This window comes from Pomacea canaliculata, linkage group LG13, assembly GCF_003073045.1.
Source record: "Pomacea canaliculata isolate SZHN2017 linkage group LG13, ASM307304v1, whole genome shotgun sequence".
Taxonomy (NCBI): domain Eukaryota; kingdom Metazoa; phylum Mollusca; class Gastropoda; order Architaenioglossa; family Ampullariidae; genus Pomacea; species Pomacea canaliculata.
Window position 1 is genome coordinate 21,997,314 of NC_037602.1, and position 23,902 is coordinate 22,021,215.

At 41.3% G+C, this 23,902-nt stretch overlaps 1 protein-coding gene across 1 annotated transcript in view; it reads right to left on the reverse strand.

The window, feature by feature from the left end:
• LOC112554080 (fibrillin-2-like) overlaps positions 1 to 21,984 on the reverse strand; it is a 61,592-nt gene extending 39,608 nt beyond the window's left edge. The window contains 9 exon segments of the mRNA XM_025221673.1: positions 19 to 180; positions 602 to 763; positions 2,671 to 2,796; positions 5,939 to 6,064; positions 6,360 to 6,557; positions 7,302 to 7,397; positions 7,777 to 7,875; positions 9,449 to 9,537; positions 20,982 to 21,984. Coding sequence (XP_025077458.1) covers positions 19 to 180; positions 602 to 763; positions 2,671 to 2,796; positions 5,939 to 6,064; positions 6,360 to 6,557; positions 7,302 to 7,397; positions 7,777 to 7,875; positions 9,449 to 9,537; positions 20,982 to 21,145 — 1,222 coding nt within the window. The 5' untranslated portion in view covers positions 21,146 to 21,984.
• Positions 21,985 to 23,902: the final 1,918 nt, after the last annotated feature.

Below are 23,902 nucleotides of genomic sequence, written 5' to 3' on the forward strand. Positions count from 1 at the left end.
GGTGTAAAGACTACTGACCCACACACATGCCAGCTGTGTTATTGCGAAAGCCAGGATGGCATTGGCAGTAGAAGTGGTGTTCTGTGTTCACACACCGGCCATTCTCACAATCCTGGTTGAATAGCTTACAATAATCCTTTGTAATTGGCTCGCTACTCTTGCACAAGAGGTTATGGCCATCTGCACATGGATCATAATCATATTAAATACTCTGTAGTTATTTTATCAACTCCTGATATGAAGGGTATCAGGTAAAATATAGGCTTCAAGCAAGTTTCATGTTATAGCAGTTTGTAAAGCAAAACCCACAGGGACACAGCATGCCAGAAGGGTCATGTTTATAAGCTGCAGTGATAAAATGGACAGCCTGACTCAAAGGTGTATTGGTGATAGCTGATCTGATCCTAGACAGTATGCACAGAAGAAGGGTTGATCTATGATGGGATAGGCAGTAAAAAGGCATTGCACGTGAGTGATACGTAAATAAATGCACTAAAAAAAAATTAGATGGTGTACGTGTAATTAGAGAAAATCTCATCAGTCTCGTGAAATTAAAAAAGTGGGGGTCAAGAACAATGAAAAATCATTCTGCAGGGTTTACCTGAACCAGGTGTTGGACAAGGCTGACATGTTTGTTGATTTGGGGTCCAACCCTTTCCCATATTCACAGTACAACAACAGTCCCGCAGAGTAAGCTTCTCTGTTATGCGGTCTTGGCAGTTCATATCCACGATTCGTGTATAGCAGTAGCCAAGCTGGGCAGCTGTGAGGGCACAACTGTTATGCATCAAACTGCATTCTAGGATTAAGTCTCAAATTGTGAAAGCTTAAGTACCTGCCTGTAATAGCATCTGAAGATAAGGTGAAAGTCATGAAGCAAAAGAGAAATAAAAATTACAAACCACACACACTTCAAAGCCGCATGCTGAAGTAAACACTTAAAAAGACCCTCAATTGCGAAAAACCAGAGGCAGACCCATATCCACACTTACAGAATGGTCATTGATATTCTAACATAGAAAACAAATTATGTCAATCATGAAGGATTAACTGCCCTTAATCCCCATATAACATGGCAGCAAAAGTGCTTTTCTGAGACATTGTGTACTGCTGGTCCTGCTCTATTGTCTCTCTGCACCTTGTTTGGTTGTGCAAGCATCAAGGTGAGCAAGGTTAATGATCTCTGAGCGGGAGACTTGGAACCCAACTTTTAGTATAAAAAGCAGACAAAAATAAGTGCTTGCACTTTGTTTTAGGATAGAAAGGAGAGCCAAGAGTTGGTGCTCTTGATTACAAAAAAGAAACAATTTAATATACTACCTAGAGCAGCTCCAAACACCAACAGAATGTGTACATGTGAGAGACAATTTGCTATCATAAAGGCTCCTAATTTTTCTGGATGGTAGTTCTTGCAAAGTATAGTAGACACAATACCAATCCCCTACCCATCTTAACACTGTTAAAATTGATGTACTCAGTTAACTCACAGGTTGCCTTTTTCTGAAAAGGCTGGAAAGTTTTATATTGATGTAGAAAATAAATGATTAAAATAAGCACTAGGTATGGTAGGATTAGGTCTAGTACACAAGTATATTATGCTAGGGTTAGTAAGTGACAATTATTCTGTAAATACTGTAAATAAACCCACATTTGAATTTACATATACCTCTTTGTGTATGCAAGAATATGTTATGTCATACGTTTGTCCCAGTCTAAATGACTGAGATAAATGTTGGACCTTGAGTGACTGAACTTTCTGATGTCCAGTACACATAAAATCTGGAATAATGCAGTTCTCAATTACACAGATTAGACAGAAAAGCCCTCTAATCTAGAAATGAATGACACACTATAGGGAACACACTTTTGGAATAAAGCAGGGCCTTTGGGGGATTCCAAAGGGCTTTTAGTATCTGGAACTAACTGATAGTCCAGCCACAGTGGTTTGCCATATGAAGGAGATCTGTCTGGTTACAATATGTTTCAAACAGCCGCAAAGCTGTTTTCCCAAATGGCAAAAAGCATTAAAACAAAAAAAAAAAAAACACAACAGTGTCATCCTGACAGAAATCAACAGCTCCCCACCATATTTTGCTTATCTCTGAACAAAACTGCAGCAAAAGACATTTGTTTGTCATCAGGTTGATAAATGCATGATAACACAAAAACATGTCAGCAGGCAGATAAACTAAATATGATGCATACAATATTATCGTATTACCTGGAAAACACCTGCTGCTGGCTTAATGAATGCATTTATACACCATTATAACAACTGGAAGCGATCCCCAGCATCCCATGTTTTAACAGCAAGAGATGATCATGAGATGACAAAACCCATTATGACAGATCACAGGATCAAACATGCGTGAGAAGGGCATCCTTTCATCAAAACAGTCCCATGAAATAGCTTAGCAGCTCAACGTTTGGAAAACGGAAACAAAGCACGTACATTTGGTTTGGGATTGGTGTTTTGTTTTGATGTTTTGTTTCTTTTTTAATTGATCTTATTAATAAAACAACCACCCATATATTGTTCCAATACATTTAAACATATCGATCTGAGTGTGGGATGGACTTTAAGACAATTGCTATCATGATGCTTCAGCCATTTAACCCCCTCACCTAGCACACACTTGTCTCTTAAAGAAAAAGGCTCAATGGACTCACATGTGCATGCTGTTCTGTCAGGAGTAGCCTCATAACCAGGGTTGCAGGTGCAGAAGTAGCTGCCCTCAGTGTTTGTGCACTGCCCATTGCGACAGACATCCCGTATGGTTTCACACTCATTGACGTCTACAACACAAACAGGAGCAGAAATATATATCCAGTAATAAACACCCAAATAAAAGACCTAAAACTTGTTCGATCTAAACTGAATGCAGCATTGAGAAAAATTGAATACCATTTATCTTTTTTGATTTAATTTAGATGCACATAAAGGACTTGGCCATTGATACTATTTAACTGATGTCATTAACATGACTGCGTACACATTTTTTATATTTATGTAAATGATTACAAATGGAAATAAGAATTAAATGTAGATATTATATGTTCTTTAAGAGCCTGTGTTGATGTTTTATGTAACTGTTGGCACTCTTAACAATTTCTTGAAAAGGATTATTGAAGATGTTTTGTATTCTATTTGTAATCTAGACACATAGAAACTCTCATGAATGTCATAGGTCAAGTGCTAGTGAAAATGCAACACTGATCATGCAAGAAGGTTAAGAATGAAGACAGAAAGAACACCTATATATAGTTATGAAGATAACAAAAGTGCTCTCTGCTCTTCACATTACCAGGCTAGGCAAAGCATAAATAAAATAAAGTTTAATGGGGAAGATGATGTGAGACAGCTCTTCTAACATTTACCTTTCTCTCTCACATCCCCCCCCCCCCCACCACCAACCCATTACACATTTTAATCATGGACAACTTTGACGTTGCAATGGGAAAGATGATTTTTCTGAAAAATATACAAAAATATTTAACACCTTTTTGAAACATATAGAAAAGACTGAATGGTTTGACGGGAGAATGTTTACAGATATGTAGTTTGAATCAAGTGTACAAGAAGGATTGGTGTGAAACTATAAGGTGTGAATTTTGGCAGAAGCAGGACAGTGTAGTGCGCTAGGAAATTAAGGTGTCTAGATGGAGAGCATACAGTGAACACATTAATTATGCAGGCAGGGAGCGACAGATGAAGTCTTGAGAGATCACAGCCAGCTTATTATTGAATCAATCTTCAACAGGCAACCAGTGCATTGTGCAGAGAGGCATGACTTGAGAGGAAGTCACACTGTGGGAGTATTCTGAAGCCTCTGTATTTTGTCAAATAGATGGACAGCCAGAAAGTATAGTGTTGGCATAATCCAGTATGGAACGAACTAGTGAACAAACATGGATCACTATTTGGTGAACAGGATGCAGGGAGTACTTGTCAATAGCATTTTGTTTTTACTCCATCACAATAAGCACTGGCTCACCTCAAGGCTGTGTTTTACTCCCCCCCCTCCACCTTTTGTTTATTCTGTATACCAAGAGGTGTCGCAGTAAACATGCATTTCAATATCTTGTAAAACTCTTTGATGACATGGCACTGCTCTTTCTTCTTAGTAGGCCAATAACCCATGGTGTGGTTATAGATGAATTTATTGCCTGATGCAATGGCAATTTCTTAGAACTTAATGTGAGTAAGACCAAAGAAATTGTCTTTAATTTCCAACAATTTTTCACCAAGTCCCATAACTGTAATCCATGAGGAGGAGAGAAATACCTGGGCATCATCTTTAACAAGTCCATGATCTGCATTTTTAACACAAATGTAAAGTCAGTCCTTCTGTAATGATCTGAGACATGGCGTTTGACAAATGCCATCACTAACAAGATGCAGACATTCGTCAACAGATGTCTGCGCCACATCCTCAACATCAGATGGCCCAACAAGATATCCAATACAGACCTGTGGGAGAGAACCAACCAAACACCTGCCAGCCAAGACATCAGGAAGCAGAAGTGGGGCTGGATTGGTCATACCTTACGAAAGCCAGCCAACAATTAGACAAGACAAGATCTGGGCTGGAACCCACAGGGTAGGTGCAGGGTCGGGAGACCCAGACAGACGTGGAGATCAGTCCACAGAGAGGCAGAGACAGCTGGCATGACATGGTCCCAAATGGAAAGGGACGCCCAGAACTGGGTCTGATGGCAGGGTGTGGTTGCGACCCTATGCTCCACTGGGGGCGAATAGGAATAATAAGAAGAATCTTTAACAAGAAACTGCTTAGATACCAACATTCAGGCTGTCTCTCAGAGATTTTTTTCCAGCTATTTTATGGATCCCATATATAGGTATTTTCTTAGCCCTCGAAAGGCCCTCGGCACTCAACACCACAATCGCCACAGTTTTAATCAAAAGCGCAGGGCCCCTGATGACTATTAAAAGCACAGGGCCTCTTACAACTATCAAAACTATCAGATGCTTCATCTACCTGCCCCTAAGCACGGCCCTGCCCATATAGGGAGTGTGCTGTCCTATATCTTCTTGTTTATCTGTTTTACGACAGTTTATCAGTGAAGGACAATAGAAGCTTGCATTGTGTTGTATCCACATGCTCCAAAGTTATTGGGACAGCCCAGAGTGATCTTCAGAATCTGTTTAACAGGAAGACAGTTCTGAAAGTGCCTGCAACTCTACATGACAACAGGCATGTCCTGCCGAGAGCTTTTCATCAACTTCTATTGGACCATTGGTTCTGTGTACCTGCTTGCATGACCAACAGGCTGAGGCTCCTCTTTGTCGTTTCGGCGGTGCAACTTTTAAACACTACTGTGTGCAAATGAATGTAGATGTAAGCCTGAACCATGATTGTATGAGAGTCTATTCGAAGCAGATATGAATTTGCTGTGGTACAGTTGTTTTGCTGTTGCGCTTTCATACAGAACTGCATTTAATTGCCCTCCGGGATAAATGAAGTCTTATCTTATCTAGTACTTTACACTCACTGTTGCCTGACAAATAGCTGCATAAGCTGAATGACACACAAGTGATATAGTGGTCAAAATAAATGTCATACAAGACAATGTAACCCAGATTATGAGTAGATGATGTGTGTTATGGTTTCCCGCTGATTGCTATATGTGGCAGACATAATATGATGGATGGGCATGAGTGAAAAAAAGAAAAGTGTTATCCCTGTTATCATCATTTATATTCAGTTTGATGTTAGTCAGCTTGTCTGTGACACAGCATCCCTGCTCATAGGTAGTGCTGTCAATGTTAGAGTTATGGTATGGGGAATACAGTTGTGTATGGTCAGCAAATGACAGGTTGCAAACACGACATCTAAACATAACTGATGTGGGAATGCAGGTCACTAACATCTTATTATGAATGGCAGGTGAAAACACATGGTTCAAACAAAATTACCTTCACAGATCTTAGTGATGGGGTTTTGTGTTTGGCCAGCCTTACAATCACACCTGTAAGAGCCCAGGGTGTTGACACACTCTCCACCAACACACAGGCCAGGAATGGCTTGGCATTCATTGACATCTGTACAAAAGAGTTCCATCTGTTTTCAGTTTGATGTCTGTACAAAAAAAGTTCCATATAGTGTCAATTTGATCTCCATAGAAGAGTTTCAGCTATTGTCAGTTTTGTCTTAATGATATTAACAATTTATTCTTATTAAGCAAAATAAGTTGATGAACTTTAATTTGGCTTAATGCTCAAGTCTTTAAAATGCACATTTTAACAATCTCGTTTTTGGCTGTGTGGCCTGTTGCAAAAGAACAAGTTCAATGGCAAGTTTCAGTTAAAAAGAGTTACCTAAATCACTTTTAGTTACCTTGGCAGGTGTTGGTCTGAGGGTTGATGATGTACCCACGACGACAAGGATGTGTCTCTGCTGGACACTGCTCACAAGGACGACCCCAAGCAGCTCCAATTGTAGAACAGCACAGTGTTTTGGTGCAGACAACTCCAGTCAGCTGTCCACGGCACATGTTGTTGGAAACCTGCGTGAAGCAAGGGCCTGTTCTGAAGTCTGCAACAGCCAAGTGCTATAAAATATGAGATATAAAAGAATAAACAACTGTACTAAACAAAGTTAAATAACAAATATTTCAATTGAAATAAAACATTTCAAGTGGAATATAAATATTACAAGTGACATACAAGTGCTGCAAGTGAATTAATGATATTGCAAGGGAACTACAAAGATTCTACATCTCACTAAATATATTGCCGGTATGTTCCCACGTGGTCTTTTTTTATTTTTTATTATAGCTTATTAATGTACACAAAAGCAAGCAACTTTGAGAAGCGCTTATCCTCTGCTAAAATTTAAGCATGGATAAGTTCAAGATCTTTTAGCGCAAAAAGAAAATTCAACTTACTGCTGTGAGTTCAGTAAAATTGACCACTTTCCACAACCTGAGTGAATAATGCCAATTTGTTCTCAAGATACAAGCATACAAACATCACTGTATACAGCCTGAGGTAAAACTATGAAATCCCAATTGTCCATGGATATACTTAATCTATGATCTCTGTTCTGTGACATGAATTTGTGGAACCTCTGTTTCACCTCTTTCCATAAATGATGTTTGTAGACTTGCATCGTGAAAGGCAAGGGCTATATTTAATGAGTCTTTTGTAAATTTGTAGTAGTATCATGATCATAATCAAACTAGTAAGAGGAAAAATATTTTTCCAGTGAGCTATGCATACATGTTTAGAATGCCACCTGGTGGCAACAGAGAGAAGGGATTAGTGTTGGGAGACTCACCATGTTCACAGCTTTTGCCGGTGAAGCCATAGGGACACCTGCACGTATCCTGACTCACACACCTGCCCCCATTCTGACAGCCAGAGCCACAGTCGTCTACAGAATATTTCAAGAGACAATGCTATATAGTTGTAACAACAAAGAAAAAAAGAAAGAAAGAAATAAACAGACGAGGAAAAAAGAAAATCAAGCAAGGAAATAAAGACAGAAAGCAGCATCAGCATTATAGAAAAAGTGCCAATATCTTCATCATAAATAATAAAACCCATGAAACAACTATGATAATTGCATACATTTCTTAACGATAACAGAGTCCTCCATTTCAACACCTTTAGTTTCAGATTAAGCAGGTAGATAGGTACACAGACTATAGTCGAAGATGAAAAGGAAAGGTTATATACAAGAAGCAGCTAGGGCATAGTGGAATGCGATACAAGACAGGCAAATCTATGTAAAAAGACAACATAATACTTACGGCTGTCGGTGCAGGTTGGCGAGATCTGTTTGTTAGAACACAGACACATGCTAGGCCGCATGCACCGTCCACCAGTGCCACATCCAGCCACACAAATTGCTGCAACACGAAAACAGATTGTTGCACAGTAGGTTAACAGCCAGCATGTGTCCTTTTTATACGGCTGAAATAGTGAATATATTTTTGTAATGACAATCAAGAATGCCTTTCCTTGGAACAAAAAAAGCAAAGTAAAATGAACTGTTTGCCCCACGTAAAAATAAGTGAAAGGTAAAGGAAGCGCCAGACATTGGAAAAGAACAGTAGAGAGCGAGGCAAAAGGGCATCGGAACCACCTGGGCCCAACTGAAGAGGGCTGCCCAAAACCGTGTCCGCTGGCAAGGTGTTGCTGCGGCCCTTTGCTCCTCAAAGGAGCAACAAGGAATAAACTAAAGATAGCACTGTGATGTTGCGGTCATTAGGACATATTAGACTTCACTTGTCTTGGTGCCAGGTTGTGTGTATGTATATGAGGGCAGCGACAATCTTGCCTTTGACATCTTACATTTCCCAACCCTCTAGGGCAATGATGCCTAATCCATTGCCTTACTTTTGGCATATGAATACTAAGCTTCAATTTGTTTTAAATAGATAGTACAATAAAATGTAGTGAAATATTTCTCACTTATTCTTCTTCAGAACAGCTTACTTATATGAACAGCTGTCTTCCAGAATGAAACACTCAAAGCTTAAAGTGAGAACAAAAATTACTGTCATCTGCAGCACTGCCTCCAATTAGCTACATCATGACAAAATTATTATTAAAAACAAAAAATCAGATTTGTGAATAACTGCATACTTCATTGCTATTCTAATAAACTTTGCCTACAAATGCTCTAACGACCTCTAGATTAACAAAACAGCTTTTCAAAAACAACCAAAATATTTTCAGGTCGAAAAATGACATGAATTATTGGAATACTAAAATGTAAGGGTCAGTATTATAATCACTTTTAATTGTTTGTCCTTAATATAATTTGTCTTTAGATGTTGCCTCTGAACTTAAGTTAAAAGCAATGTATATAAGATCGACTTGTCTATTGTATAGCCCCTGACGTGTACCTAATTTCCGGACAGGCCTTCCAGACTTCCAATAGGCGAGTGTCCTGGTCTAAGGAGTCAGGTACCCATTGCGCAGCTAGGTCAGCTAGGAAAGTATATGCTGCGTCATACAGGCATCGAAACAGAATATGCGCTTACAGGTTGGGACACAGTTGCTTCACCGCGTACTATAGAGGCTGTCCGCCTCTCTACCCCTGTTTAGTGACAGACGATGTTTCTGAGGGGTGAGCCGATCTCACAGTACAGCTTGCGCTGGACCATGTTTCCACTATTGGTTCAGCGTCTTGGCGGCAACGCTTCACACAAGCAGCTTTAGCCGTGGACAATTAACAGCAACATTCCTTTGGACTGTACTCTCTTGACAGTGGTGATTTATTAAAGAAGTCATGAATTAAACTTCTGTCTGTGACTGGGTATCCTGTTTGATCAGGACTGGGTGTCTCACTGAGAATGTATAAATGTGTAGGCGCTACTGAGACTGACAGAGGTTTTAGAGAAATATTGAACTACAAGAGGATACAAGGTGAACTATGGTGTTAAGACAAAAGAGCATTGGCACCCAAGTACTTACGGATAATGCACAACTGGCTGCCGGAGGGCTGACTCCACCCTGTGCAGCACTTTCTTCGAGATCTTGGTCCGATCCCACAAACATTTGGTCTGTACGCAAAGGCATAAAGAATAAGGAATCAGTCTAGAAATAAATGCACAAACACTTTTTTTCTGCAAAGACGTTCATAAATATTCATTCACCACGCAATATTTTACTGCAGGGGGAGGGGGAGGGGGAGGGAGACCCACGCGATACGTTAGCTTCAGACGTGCAAGCCCGTCCGATCTCTCAGCACGTGATACGTGAGTAAACACTGTACAGTCGTTCACACCCTCCACATCTGCAAGTCTTGAGACAGATGCCGCCTATAAGATTTGCTGTACTGGCCGCTACAAACACTCAGCATCTCGTGGCCAAAGCCACATTTAAAAAAAAAGTTTTCTGGCACCTGCGTCTGGTCGTCATTGAGCCAAGTACTTAATGTAAGGAGGTGTCGGTAACCTGTCTAGGAACTGCGAAAACACGTGTCTATATAGGCCGTTAACACAATGCGTTGTACTTAAACACGGAGTGGTATAAAATAAAGTCGTCAACCCTGGTTTTCTTTTTTTTCACTCTGCCCAAAGAAATCAGAGAAGGATTTGAGTACTTTAACAAGCAGTGGTGTTGTTTATAAAAACCTCAAACTATATTACAGTAGATCATACTATAATATACGGATACGTTTACTGTGACAAATATAACGCTAAAACTAAGACACTCAAGAGGAACACTTGATTTCATCTTCAAACCCTTTCACAATGTGACAAGGATAAGAGAACTGCAACTGTATTCAGTCATTGTGACAAAGGCCAGACACCTTCAACTGTATTCAACAATTGTGGTAAAGGTCAGACAGGTGCCAGTGCACTCAGACTACGGTGAGGGTCCCAAGTGCAGCACTGTCACAGTGTGTCGCATGTCGCTAAAAGCCCAGACACACGCCGCCTGTTACTTCTTGTCGCAGTAGACTGCAAGACGTCACACAGTTGACAGTCTACACTGGATTTGCTAGAACTTTCAGGAACTGCACGTGAAAGATTTTACAGTAGGTTCTGAGGAGGACGTCGACCTCACAAAATAACTCCAAAAATGACAGTTGATAATGATAATAAAGTCTGCGGCTGGCATACAGTTACAGAGTTCAATCCAGACTGAATAAAGGCTGCGACAGCAAGATAAAATGGCGATCAAGCAACGTGTAAGCACGGTATCAAATGAGGGGTACTATGGTGACATATAAAAAGCCATCTCCCCGCCCCACCACTACTCCATTATGTAGCCACAAAGTTCCGACTTTCAACTTTACTTGGTAAAAATCATACACGGCAAATAAAAACGAAAATATGTAAACTCTTAGGGTTGTGTTTTCTCAAGAGCCTCTGCGGACTTCAATTTGCTTTTACGTTTCTGTGGTAATTCAAATGGCTGTACATCCCCCTAAAACAAAGTTTATCTGCACTTTCTCTGCGTTTACACCAGGAAACGTTGCCAGACGACGGAAGGACAGCTACTCTGCTCAGAAAAGTGCGCCAGAGTCCAGCTTGGTACCGACTTTCTCCAGGCTCCATGTATTTGCGCATCCTGGGTGCACTTTAATTATCACGCACAGAGATCAGCAAACTAGTGCACGCCCACGCAAAGGGCAAACCGTACTTCTTCTAACCCTCTTTTTACCAGCACTAAATTTCCTGCAATGGTCGCTTTTTCTCCTTTATGCAGTTAAAGTTACTTTTTTAGTGTAATTGAACACTGTTTAAAAATACAGATAGGCTTGCGTAATCCAAAAAAGGAAAGATAAAAAGTATACCCTGCCTTAAGGTTTATCTGATCGTATAAAATGTTAAGATTCAAGCTCAGGAAAATACAAAGACGACTGTGTTCGGTGAACCGCAAAACGTGTGCCCTTAGTGCCCTTGGCGAATCGCTTGCCAAAGCGCCACCAACCCTTTCTCCGTTCTTGATTCTAGACACCGGAAGGAAATCCCGAGATTGAAAGCGTTGTATGTTGTTTTTGTTTATACAAACTGCGTTCTCACTTGTTGTGTATCCCGATAAAGACCACCCCCTTAAAAAGGAAAATTAGAAGATTGAAAATTCTCTCTGATTACATACTTCTCTTTTAGCTCATCACTACCACAGCTTCATCCCGAACCACTCAAGTTCTCCACAAAAACAGCCACAAAAATGTGAAGTTGTTCTGGCCTAAGTTTGGTGAGAGAGAGGGAGAGAGAAGGGGGAGCAAGGGAGGTATAGTGATACATTTTTGTGTTGAAGGCGAGTGTGGGTGTTGTCGACATGCTCATATTGCCTTGGTAGTGTCCCTTCTCTAGCATAACAGTGTAAAATGGAGCGCCCTTCGTGCATGCGTTGACTACAGTCAGAAGAATTATTGATAAACGAAATGTCTGTTACAAGATCAACTGTTAATTACCCCCCTCCCCTGGGCGCGTGTGATAAACTTCTTATTGCTTATCCCTGTGACAGGTATTCCTATCCTTTTATCACTTTGAACTTGTTGACATCTCAACTGTCTTTAAGCCCTTACCTTAGAAACCAAGCAGGACAATTCAATTTGGAAAATATTTAGCTATAAATGCACATAAAAATGTGTACCATTAGATGTCGACAACCAATGAACATGTGTGGCTTTGGCAAGTCAGCAGCGTTGACAACTATGTTAGTGAATTTGACAAATCAATGTTTCTTTCACAAACCAGTTCTGAGAACAGTAATTTAAATTTAGTCAGGTGAGTAACAGCTAATGAAGCTCATGATGCCCATTATTTTGGCATAACAGCAACAAGGCCTTGACAAACATTAGCAAGTCGGCGTGGTCGTGAGGGCAACTGCTTTCTCCTCGTATCAGCATTCCCGCTGTGCAAACCTCTCAAGTCAGTGCCGACACAAAAGGTAAGTGTAGTCTTAACTGATGGAACCCCAGATACCATCGGCGTCAACCGCTATGGCAAGAGAAATGAAATAAAGGCTGCAGGCACAACAAGAAAAGGAATGTTGTAGAAGAGTGGTGGAAAGAAAGTTTCACAAGACGGCAAACTGTACAAATGTTTCTCTCGTGCGTGAGGGAGGGAAATGTATCAGCTCGTCCAGGATTTTATGGGCTAGCTTTTCCTAACTTCTTTAGCTTAGGCCTGACACTTTTTCATAAATGTGGCTTTGGAAAAAAAAATCCTCACAGATGGTTTCTCAAATTGTCGAAACCCAGAAACATTTCAACTATCTGCAAGGAATGTGGATTTCAATAGCGATTTACAAGGCTCGTGTGAGAAAATGCTGAGTGAGCAGCTGGCATAGGGATCAAACAGTCATTGGGGCCTTGATACATTTCGAAATAAGTTCAGCCTTTTGGTGATAAAATGGTCTGCGGTTGACATCAGGCTTGCAGCCACGGTCCTAGCTGCATTACGACGTCACCCGGGAGCTGGTGTGTTCACTCTGGTCAAAGTGCAACAATAGGGGCAAATATGTGACCCGACATCTAACCCACATCCCAGCCACTTTTCAGCCAACAGTGGAAAGGCCGACCTTTGGGGTTGCGGGTATATGGTGGACACATCAGTGCGAGAGATGGGTGTCAAGATACATTTGTCTGTCACCGTGTTACACCACAGCTCTTACCTGCAACTCCTTTCGCCACTGATGTTGCAGTCATGTCAGGCTCGACGTTTGCTTAAAGAAGACACGACTGTGTGCCCTGATCCCATGAGCTACTCTTTAAAACAATTTAGAAACAGATTTATTCCATATTTACACTCGTCCTAGCTGCAGCGACTCTTTCAAAGCTCTTTCTCGTTCATCCCGTTTACGATTCAGTATGGGATCGAGTCCCGCTAATGATTGTAAATCTTAGCATGGAAAAGCAATATTAGAAATAAGATGTTCATTTTGTGTCAGTTAGTTTAAGGCAGTGAAATTATGACCTTTTTTATTTTTTCTGTATGTAAACAGTTTGTACGCATCATTGTAACTCTAAGGAATCTGCGATTCTTTTGTGAGTCCTTGAGAAGAATATATTCTTGCAAATTGTTTCCGCTTGAAAATGCATGCTACCCCGCCACAGGTCACTTTATGGGCACAGCTGAGTTGATCACCAAAGTGAAAATAAAAATGTAGAACAACAAATAAAACACAAAAGGACGACGCAGCTGTCGATAATCGTCGTCTCAGCAAACTTCTGACTCTGTTGGGTTCCCATGATGACAAGTCCATAGCGCTCTGACAATGCTCACTGGTCATTCATCAACCCTGGAATATCAAGACCTGTTCAAGGTGGCATGCATGCTGGGCACCAGCTCACACAGAAGTGGTGCAGATGCACTGCCAGACATCGTGAAATGCCACAAATATAGCACTGCTTTCCCCAGCAGGACACACGCCAGACAGAGCTCAGTCAGCATGAAAAGTGAGTGGAATACTCGGTCACCCACTTTGTGCCACTGTTTGTTTCGCATGCTTTACCAGGCCGCCATGAAGCAAGGGACTAGCGTAGGAGCCGTGCACGCCATTCATGTTCTGACGCCACCATTGTACAGATTGCGTTGGCGTTTCCTCTTTCTCCAGCCGACGGCGATACTTTGTGGCCAAAACAACCTGCTACAGAATGTCAGAAAGACAAAAAAGTATGCTGTTTCATATTCTGATGTTTGTAGTTGTCTTTGAAATCAGAGAACAGAATTGCCACAAACCTCTAAAAATCTTGATGAGTGTAGCTGTTTTTGTCATGAATAACAAACTGCCAAAAACTAGAGTATTTTGACAGCTGTAACTTTTTGTGCAGCCGGAGAAATCCTTTTAACAAAATGTCAAATATTTTGATGTTCATACCTTATGTAAGTCGAAACCTATGTACAGAATATTATTACCAACATCCCATCCCACCCCGTCCTCTGTGTGTGTGTTTTCTCAAACAACATCATACACAGAAAAAGACAAGAAGAAATCTTTGGTATTAATAATATACAAGCATACAGTTACGTTGTTGTAGTTACAATAAAGGCTGCTACCATATAATAATTAAGCCTATCCATGGACATTCGTGACATCACATAACCTCTTTGTTTGTGATGGATAGTGAAAATATGTATTGTGAGAACAGAAGGGGTATTGATTCTAGTTTTGTGAAGCAGTATTTTATACTCAGTTTAAAAGCCTGCCATTTGAAAGACAGTTTTGCATTCTTTGGACCTGTAGGAAGCGATGAATTTTAAATGGTATTAAAATGGGAGTAGTTAATCCTGCAATAGTGGCAGCCCTAAAATATGTGGGACGGAGGTAGCAAAATGTACAGCCTCTCTTATTTTCTTCCGAAATTTTTTTTCTCAAAATTCAGCTATAAACACAGATGCTAATTTTATTTACCATTGCTGTAGTTAGTAAATAAATTTAAAGATGGAGTTGTATCGTCCTGTATTCTAGCTTTTATTGTTTGTTTTACATGCTTTGCAACTGTAGATTTCGTAAACTTACATATAACATTTTAAATTTATGATGCACTCAAAGAAAAAATACGATACATTAAACAGACGTTAAAGCAATAACCCTCGCTGGCAGGTTTGCAGCCCCCTAAAAATTGCGATTTCCTCTGCTTTCATAACGCAAGGCTCTACCAAAGTATACAAGTAGTATACTAGAGATGTGACTGGAACAGAGCTGTGCTGTGCCTAAGGTTTGAATTCATAGTTAGTCTCCAGCGTATGCAATTTTTCTCATATGGTACATGTTTACAAGACTTCATGGCTTCTTTTGAGCATTCGAAATTATGCCACATTCGTTTTCCCCTGTTCCTCTCATCAATGTCCTCGTCCCCACAATCGAAATCCCCTCATCAGTTTATTGATCCCCACAGTCGAAATCCCCTCAACAATCCCATAATCCTCACAGTATGAAATCACTTCAGTTCTCTCGTCTCCACAGTTGAAATCTATGATCAATTTCATATTAACCTGGTGTGAAATAATCGCGAGGTCGACGCTCTTTCCTTTATAACCAGCTAACTCGAACACTTGAAGCTTGTTCGTACCATCTCTGACTATCGAAGAAAACACACTTGCAAACATCTATTTACTGACAGGCTCTGTGCATGATTCTAAACATTTTTAACAAGCACATTTATACGTCAGTTGGAGTGTGGGGGAGAGTGCTGTTCATTCCAAAAATTCATGGTGTAAGACTAAAAGATCCCAACCATAACTGGGAAATTAACTTATAATATTGTGCATGTTAAATAATGTTATTGTCATGAAGAATGTCCAATGTGAGGTGCTCACCAGATATATATATATTTTAGAAACCTGCTAACGGAAGTGCGTGATTTAGTTATAGCCTAATCCCCAAGGTGTTTGTGAAAGCTTGTCCAAAGCTTTCAATAATGTTTATAAACTGCGATCATACACAGGTCATGACAGCGGCGTGACTCCTGCCTGAGCGCCATTAAAGATTCTACGTAAGTCTAGTGCTAAGCTCGTCAAAGTATGTTCATCTATTGAAATTAACTTCTAGAAGTGCTGATAAAAAGTGCTACTATCTCTTAATGTTTTGTTGATTACTGAAAATTTTATACCTATTCAAAATGTTGTATAGAGGTCACACAATCTACTTCAGCCATATTTGACTAAACTTCTTCCTCGTCCTGGAACATTCTGAGTGAGGGAAGCGATCTTCGGAGTGACACAGAAAAGTTGTCTATCGTTTGAAATGTATGCGCATTCCATGTCGTCTGAAATGTTTCTGTAGCGGCACAAGACGGCGGGGCTGCACTGTCAAGCAAAAGTCTTGGTTTTCACGCAGGCATGCCAAGTAATGCATGGAACGTTTTTACAAGTGGCTTGGAGTTGCCAGCAACAGTGTTGTGGGAGACACGTAATGTTGTGTGGAACTGATGTACAGCTGTAGCCGCCGCAGCGGTGGAGGTGAAGGCGCCACCGTATGAAAGGTGTACGTGCGCCTCACACACTGCGCCAGCACGCCGGCGTTGTGAATAAACAGTTTGCCAGTGCGGCTGATGAAAATGGTATACAGATGGGAGAGTGTAGAGTAGCCAAAACGTCGGCAGTGTGAGTTCCAGGCAGACAAACATACTTCCACTCCTTGCCCCACACACAGGACTGCTTCATACGAAGCTTTCTCCAGTCATACAACAACAGAAAGACAACAGCAAAGGCAGCAACACCAGTAAGAGCATTGGCAATAACAACAAATAAGAAGTTAAAAAGATAGTCTTTAGTCCAAAACACTAAGTTATCATATCCTTTAAAATGTATAATACCTTCCTAAATAAGCATGCTAACTTGCAACAATTTGTGGTTTGTTTCTGTGAAAACCCCTTAGAGTTTGTCCTTACTGAAAGCTCAAAGAAGTATTAGCCGTGGGGGTTGGCATGGTGGTCGAAATAGAAACGGAATGGACATAGCTAAGAAAGACTAAAATTGAAAGTAGTGTCAGTTACCTGATGTTCCAGGATCAGAAGTCGCCACGTGGATTGAGGTGCGATGCTAGCGTCCTCTGTAAGAACGACGTGCTAAGCTCCAAGCAGACCTGCCGACCTTTCACCGGCACGAAAGGGACAAGGATGTGGCTAATTAAGATGCCACGACAAAACTGACTTCAGTCAGGTAGATATCCTGTCACTACTTGACGTCACTAGAATTCGTTATTTTCAGAGTTCGTTTATCGAGAGGAGAGAAAAACTTGGCTTCCATGACGTCATAGAAACAAAGGCAGGTTTGGTTACTACTAGAGTTTCAAGACTAAACGATAGCAACGACTTATTAAAATGGTCAGAGGGCGCAGACTGTCAGCAATACATAAACCATAGTGAACGCTCTTTATGACTTTTGTCTAGCTGAATATTGGTCTCTGTCCCTGTGCCTGCATGTCCGCCCCTGCGTCAGTCTCTTCTCTAACGGTGTTTGTGTTTGGAATCTTATGAGCTCGCTCATGCTTGCTCACTGAGACTGTTAAGCTGTGGACAGGCATTACCAAAGTCTAATAAAACCTAAAGTTAATTGGGTTTCTCAACACTTTTGGTGAGGTGTATCCTACAGTACTTTACTTAAATGACTTCGAAATGCCAACTGGTGGCTATAAATGCTGATATTTGCACAAAGAAGCTGCAAGGTCTACATAATGTTGCCCTATCTGTTAAAAAAATAAACTAAACCCTTCACTGAGAGAAGATGAAGCCTGATCAAAAACTTTGCCTATTATTTTCTGTAACTACTCGAAGTAATTTGTTGCATGTCAGTGTAGGTAGGTCCTACAGGGTTTTCGCTGACAGATCTAATATCAGTTCTAACCACTGTAGTGGGAAGATGCTGTTACTGACGTCACAAGAGCATGCGTGGTCGCTGCAGATGAACTCTGCATTTCTCAAGCCAGCGCTACCCGTTCTTGTTTGAGCTCGAGCCGCCTATTTAAATCGTAAACAATTAACGCGTAGTAGCTAAGAAGGTACTAAAAATAGAAAGGAACGGTATCTGAAGACGTTGAGCAAGCGTCAAGCTTTCGGGGAAGTACGTGGATCTTGGCGGGAAAACGAAACAAATCAGTAAATTAAAAAAAGCAAGAACAGATAGAATGCCTAAAAATAAAAATGGGCCTTTACCCAAAGAAAGCAGAAATGAAAACACGTGTTTACGTTGTACGCTAAAAATTGTTGCAACAAACAGAATGCTTGCGAGTTGTTTCCGTTTCTGTAAGTTCACCTCTGACAATGTTCCTCGGCATTGATCAGAGATGCGGATTTCAAAGTCCTTTACTTTTCGTGTCGTACGTTCTTGCACGACAGTTTCTTCGTCTGCTCAGTTGACTTTAAAAAAAAAAAGATCAAAACATAAAAAGCTAAATTTTGTATTCATGTTGATCTCTTTCCCTTAATAATAGAAAACTTGCCCACATTAATGAGCACCAGATGGCACAGCACAGTGCATTATTATTAGCACTTAACTGCCTTACTTTCAGGACCTGTATACAGAAACCAGCTGCTGCAGATATGTCAAGAACGGTGTCTTTGCAGCATCGGGTTCACATTTTTTACAACCTTATCATGAGGACATCGAAAGCATCACTGAAGTGCTGCTCATGTAACCTGATACACAGTGTAACACATCCCTTCCTAGTCTGAAAATTCTGTTACCACAGAGTTATCACATCGGGAACTAAAGCATTATACTAATCACCATAGAGTGAGGTACCCGCTCACCTAACCCCAACACATACAGTTCTTGATAGTTCTCGATTCTTGACTTACCATAGCCTTACTATGCCAGGAACTAAACAAATTAATTAATCAATCATAGCAGTTCAATATACTTACGCACACATGCACAAACATATACGCACAAACATACACATAGTTCTTGGTCTACATCTTTCAGCGCTCACACAGTCTGTTGGAAGACGCACAATACTAAACAAACATTTTCAAACGACTCTGGAAAAGCTGAGCATCGCTTCAGGGAAGGATGCTTGTTATGACCTAAGCCTACGCCCTGAAATAGTCTTGAGAAAAGGAGGTGGTGCTGTGCAGTTTGTGATGAAATCAACTTAACTGCAGTGCTTTCTTCCTCGTATTCAAGAAACATCTGGAGTTATTAGGAAGCAAGTTGTATCATCGTCATTATTAAGCTACATCATCAGACTATTTCGACTGTGCATTGTGAAGGTGCATTATGAAGAATACGAAGATTTCAGGTACAATTTGAAGTGTTCACAGTACAGCATGACTTTGCAAACGAGTCATAGCTTGTAGCTCCCTGAAAAATGCTTCCTATGGCTAAATTTAAAGCCTTCTGAAGCTAGCAATAACGAGAAATGTTTTCTGTACAATATGAAAACGGCAGCAAGGGATACTGCTCAAGCTCAAGGAAAGGTATGCTATGATTTCCTGAACATTTTACCTAATGGGGAGGTGGTTAGAGCGTTTGACTGTGAAACTCGAAGTTAAAATAAAGGTAGTCCCGTAACATTACAGTCTCTGTCAGTGGAGTCAGAGCAGTCACTTGTTTGTGAGGGCGATGCCCACTTCCCCTCCTTTGCTGGTTTACATTTTCTAATACCTTAGGTAAGGAATCGGGTATCTACAGTCTGTTCAGCTGGGAGAAGTAGACTGCGTCACTTGGGTGTCCAAGCAATAGTGTGCGTGCCTTTTGTTTGGGACACCGTTCAACTAACTTCTCCTGGAACTGAAGATTTGATGTTCAAGCCGTGCTTGGCTTCCACATTCCGGGTCCTAGACACAGTAAGCAACTAATGCTGACTTACGGGCACTATCAACTGACATGAGGCGACTAAAGCACCAAACGTTACGCCAGGTACAGTTTCATTAATAATAAATCTACCACATGTCTATCACTAAGCATACGACTAGCCTAAGCCAGTACCTACGGACTAAAAGCCTTCTTGGCCAGGCAAATGTCCTCAAACTTGGGAGCAAGTTTATCAAAGTTGTGTGAAGGTCACATGAACTCTGCAGTCTTGTGGGGAACGTTTGGGACCTTGGTCAACATGCTAAGTCCAAACATGTTCACTGATTCAATGCCAATACATCTGCCAATACAATGGGATTTTAGGGCACTTCTGAGGTTTTATGCTTCGGCCCTTTGCCTAATTAAGAACGGCCTAAATCATTCTGGAATACAGAGTATTATGCTCAATAATGTTTTGCCATATATCCTTGGACTGGCGGCAGCAGCATACAGCCTCCGTGTGTATACATGTATGTTCTCATGCAGTTTCCATGCCTACAGTAGTCTGTCAGACATTTGAACGGATGCATAATAGTACAAAATAATTATGTGATAATATATTATCATCTTGTATACATATATACTCGTTAAAACGCTGACCAGTGTAAATAGTCCTTTAACCCTGCCCCACAAAACAGACCTGTTATCTTGAAAATACCAAAGCCGTCACCCGCAAAGTAAGAATGCCATGCTCAGCTTGCTGATCACTTAGAATGTCTCGAGGTCGAATCCTTGCTCTTTAACTTGCCATAGTTAATTCTTGTAGCTTGTCAGAGCAGATCTGAGTAACTTGTCAAGGTAATTCATGTAAAGTCAAGGCAGTTAATGTAACTTGGCAGAAGTAATTCATAAAACGTGTCAAAATAATTTATGTCATCTGTCAGGAATTGTTTAAATAACATTTCAGGGCTACTTCTTCCATATTGTCAGGGTTATTTTGTGCAACATGTCAGAGGTAATTACTGTAACTTGCCAGGGACAATCCATACACCTTATAAGGGTTAACATGTGTGGCTTGTCATGGCTAATATATATATACTTAGTTTCTGTAACTTGTCGGGGTTACTTCATGAACACTCGATCACGGCAGCAAAGGGGTTAGCCGCTCGCGCTGTAATATGATGATGCTCTGCCTTCATACACAGACCCTTCGTGTTTCTCTAAAGAGGGAGTCACAGCACCAGCTGTCTTTAGGTGCTGCATATTGGCATGATGTTCAGTAGAAAGTCCAAGAGAACTCTACTTACCCTCGCGGCTGCTCAGTTCGGGCCTCGTCGTTCTGCTGACGCGAGCGCAATTCGCGACGTGGACTCTCCGCTTCCACCGTGGTCAGCAGCATCACCAACACCACCAGAATCGTTAGCACAGCAACATTTGCCATCTTCCAGACTGCGCTACCTTGTATCTTCATGTTCGCGATATGTCGCAAGTCCTACCTGGTACAACGCTTTTCTCCCCTTTGTAGATCAGGTTCTCACGGCAGAGGGCTGCTCCTGCAACAGGTTGTCGTGTCTCTTCTCATCTACGTCCCCGTCCTGGTTGCACGAATGAACGTAGCTCACGGGAACCGCTGGAAAACTAATACTTTGGAGGGCACGAGCGGTTGACACAACCATGAATAAGTTCGAGTTCAAACGCCTGAGTTCCGCTCAGCTAACGTTGTGTCCCACCATCATCCACGGCGGGCGAGCTTCACGTTAAAATGTTTGAGTCTACGTCCAGATGTGCAGGACTGCGTGGCTGTGGTGCATGCTGCAGCCTCATCCGCTGACTGGAGGGTCTGGTACCACAGCAAAAGCAGATGTAGGAGGCGACTCGAGTCGCCACCGAGTCTCAGCCGCCGCACAAGTCCGCTTCTCAATCTCCTTCCACACTCTTCGGCCGGGGCAGCTCGCTGGCTCCGCGGCTCACTGGGGCGGTAGGAGTTTGTCGTCTGCTGCTCACGAAGCAGACGAAAGAGAGTGTGGCTTGCGTCCCTACACCGCTTCTGGGCCCGACGGGGTATATACGCAGACCGCCTGTAGTCTCTCGTCTAACGCTGCGTAGACATGCTGACACCACTGACAACGCGCGGCGCCGCGCAAGCTAACGGTAGCGACACCCGGCCCCTCGCTACACAACTGCACACGATGGACAATCTTACTTGGCCTCTGTGAGGGGATAGGGTAGGAGTAGACAGTCAGGTATGTCTGCATTCTTTCCCTCCCTGCCCCTGCTAAAAGGACTTACCGAGAGTTGGTATCTAATATTGCCTAAGAACGTAAAGTGCCACAGATGTGTAGTTGAATTCCTTGTACCCGAAACTAGTGACAGATTTTTTTTTTTTTTCTGACAACGTTCTGACTGCTGAGAGTCACGAAACAGCTCTCACCAAGCTAACCTCTCAGCAGATTACATTTGTGGATATGTGACATTTTAGACAAGTTTGAGGATAGAACTGTAAAAGAAACTGCTGACAAAGCTATTTAGAATGTAGACAACTTAAAGAGACTGACACATAAGAAGCAGTACCACACAAAATAGCTCGCTCCCCTCACATCACTTTGCGGGTGACAAATCCGAGGAAAACGCTAAACAGGTTAAGTCAGCAAACAAAATGAAACTTTCTTTTTGAGGGAGATAAGAAACTCAAGATCGTTCTCTAACCTTTTCATTGTGGAGGTGTTAGAGACCACACTTTTCTGGGGACTAGCTTTTTTCCTTGTTATTTTATTTTGGTGAGGTTGATGCCCGTGTCCTCTTCCCGCTTTAACTTTCTCCAACCTTCTGTAGCGTCAGTACCCAACAGCTAAATCGAGGGGAGAAAGTGCGATAAGTCACACGGGTAACGAACCGGCGGAAGACGGGTTAGAACACCAGTGCTGTAACCATTCGGATAACGGCTTCTCAATAAGAAAAAACTCAGGTAATCAGCCTTTAGCTTGGCGTGGAATATGACGAGCGACAGGTAAACATGTACTGTTAATAACTGACACATGGCAGGGAAATTAATTGGCAGGGAGATGTTAACAGACAAATAGTGACGAGTGCAGCCTTCATTTGACTCAAAGATTCCACAGAGAAATGAAATCACAGATTTAACTACCAGAGAGCTTTTAATTCGTTGGTATCAAACGTTTGTGGCACAGTTTTATAAACCTAAACAAAAGTGGGACTAATAGAACGGAATCAAGGTATTATTGCAATATTAAAAAAGTGCCTAATGCTTTCTCTGGATGGTCTATACAGCAGCTAATGATTTTACCCGAAGGTATAAAAACCGCTTGCAGTCTCATCTCTAACAAAATTTAGGACACCGCTTGATAAACCTAAGAAAGTTAATTCTTCAATCTTGAAAACTGATGGAGAAATGCGTAGATGAGATAATAAATATTCGAATCCGATACACATGCAACAATAGATTGTAACCAAGTGACTGGAGTAAGCGTTCTCGGCAGTCAACCAATGCACAGCAATCATATAAAATATTTTCAAATTTGGAGAAGATCTGTTAAACATAAATTAATAATAAAAAAAAAAACTTATTAACTGCCGAAGCAATCAAGTTATTTCATTGGTATTTCTTCAAATGTTTAACAAATAGTCTTATTTTTAGGTCTTAACTGTCATGTAGATTTATGTCATCGACTAAATTTTGGTTCGCTAGGATTGAGCTGCAGATACTGGGAATACGTTGGTCTGCCAATCTCGCCACACCGCTCGACTTGGGTGTATGCTGGCTGTTCCCTGGGGATTGTCTTAAACTAGGTACACCAAGATTACTAATGAACACTTAAGCTTGGTCTAATCTTGGCTCAATCTTGTGTGTTTGCTGGATTGATCATTGAAACTACAACAGTTTAGCAAATTAACCTTGAGAATTTCACAGTAACTTTTGTCCTTATATAGTCTGGACTGTGGATCTTGTAGGGACACAGTACACCAACACCTCGTATTGTACATGGATACTGTTCTGACAGTATATATATATATCACGGCATTGTACTGTTGCTGTACTGCTAGTATGAACTGTATAGGTAAGTGGACATTGTACTGACAATCTGAAATGACGGTGTGAACATTGTCTTGCCAGTCAAAATATAGTGTGAATATTTTAAATCTTTACCGTGTGTGTAAACATTATATTACAAGCCTGCACTGCAGCGGTTCTCAACCTTTTACTTGTGAC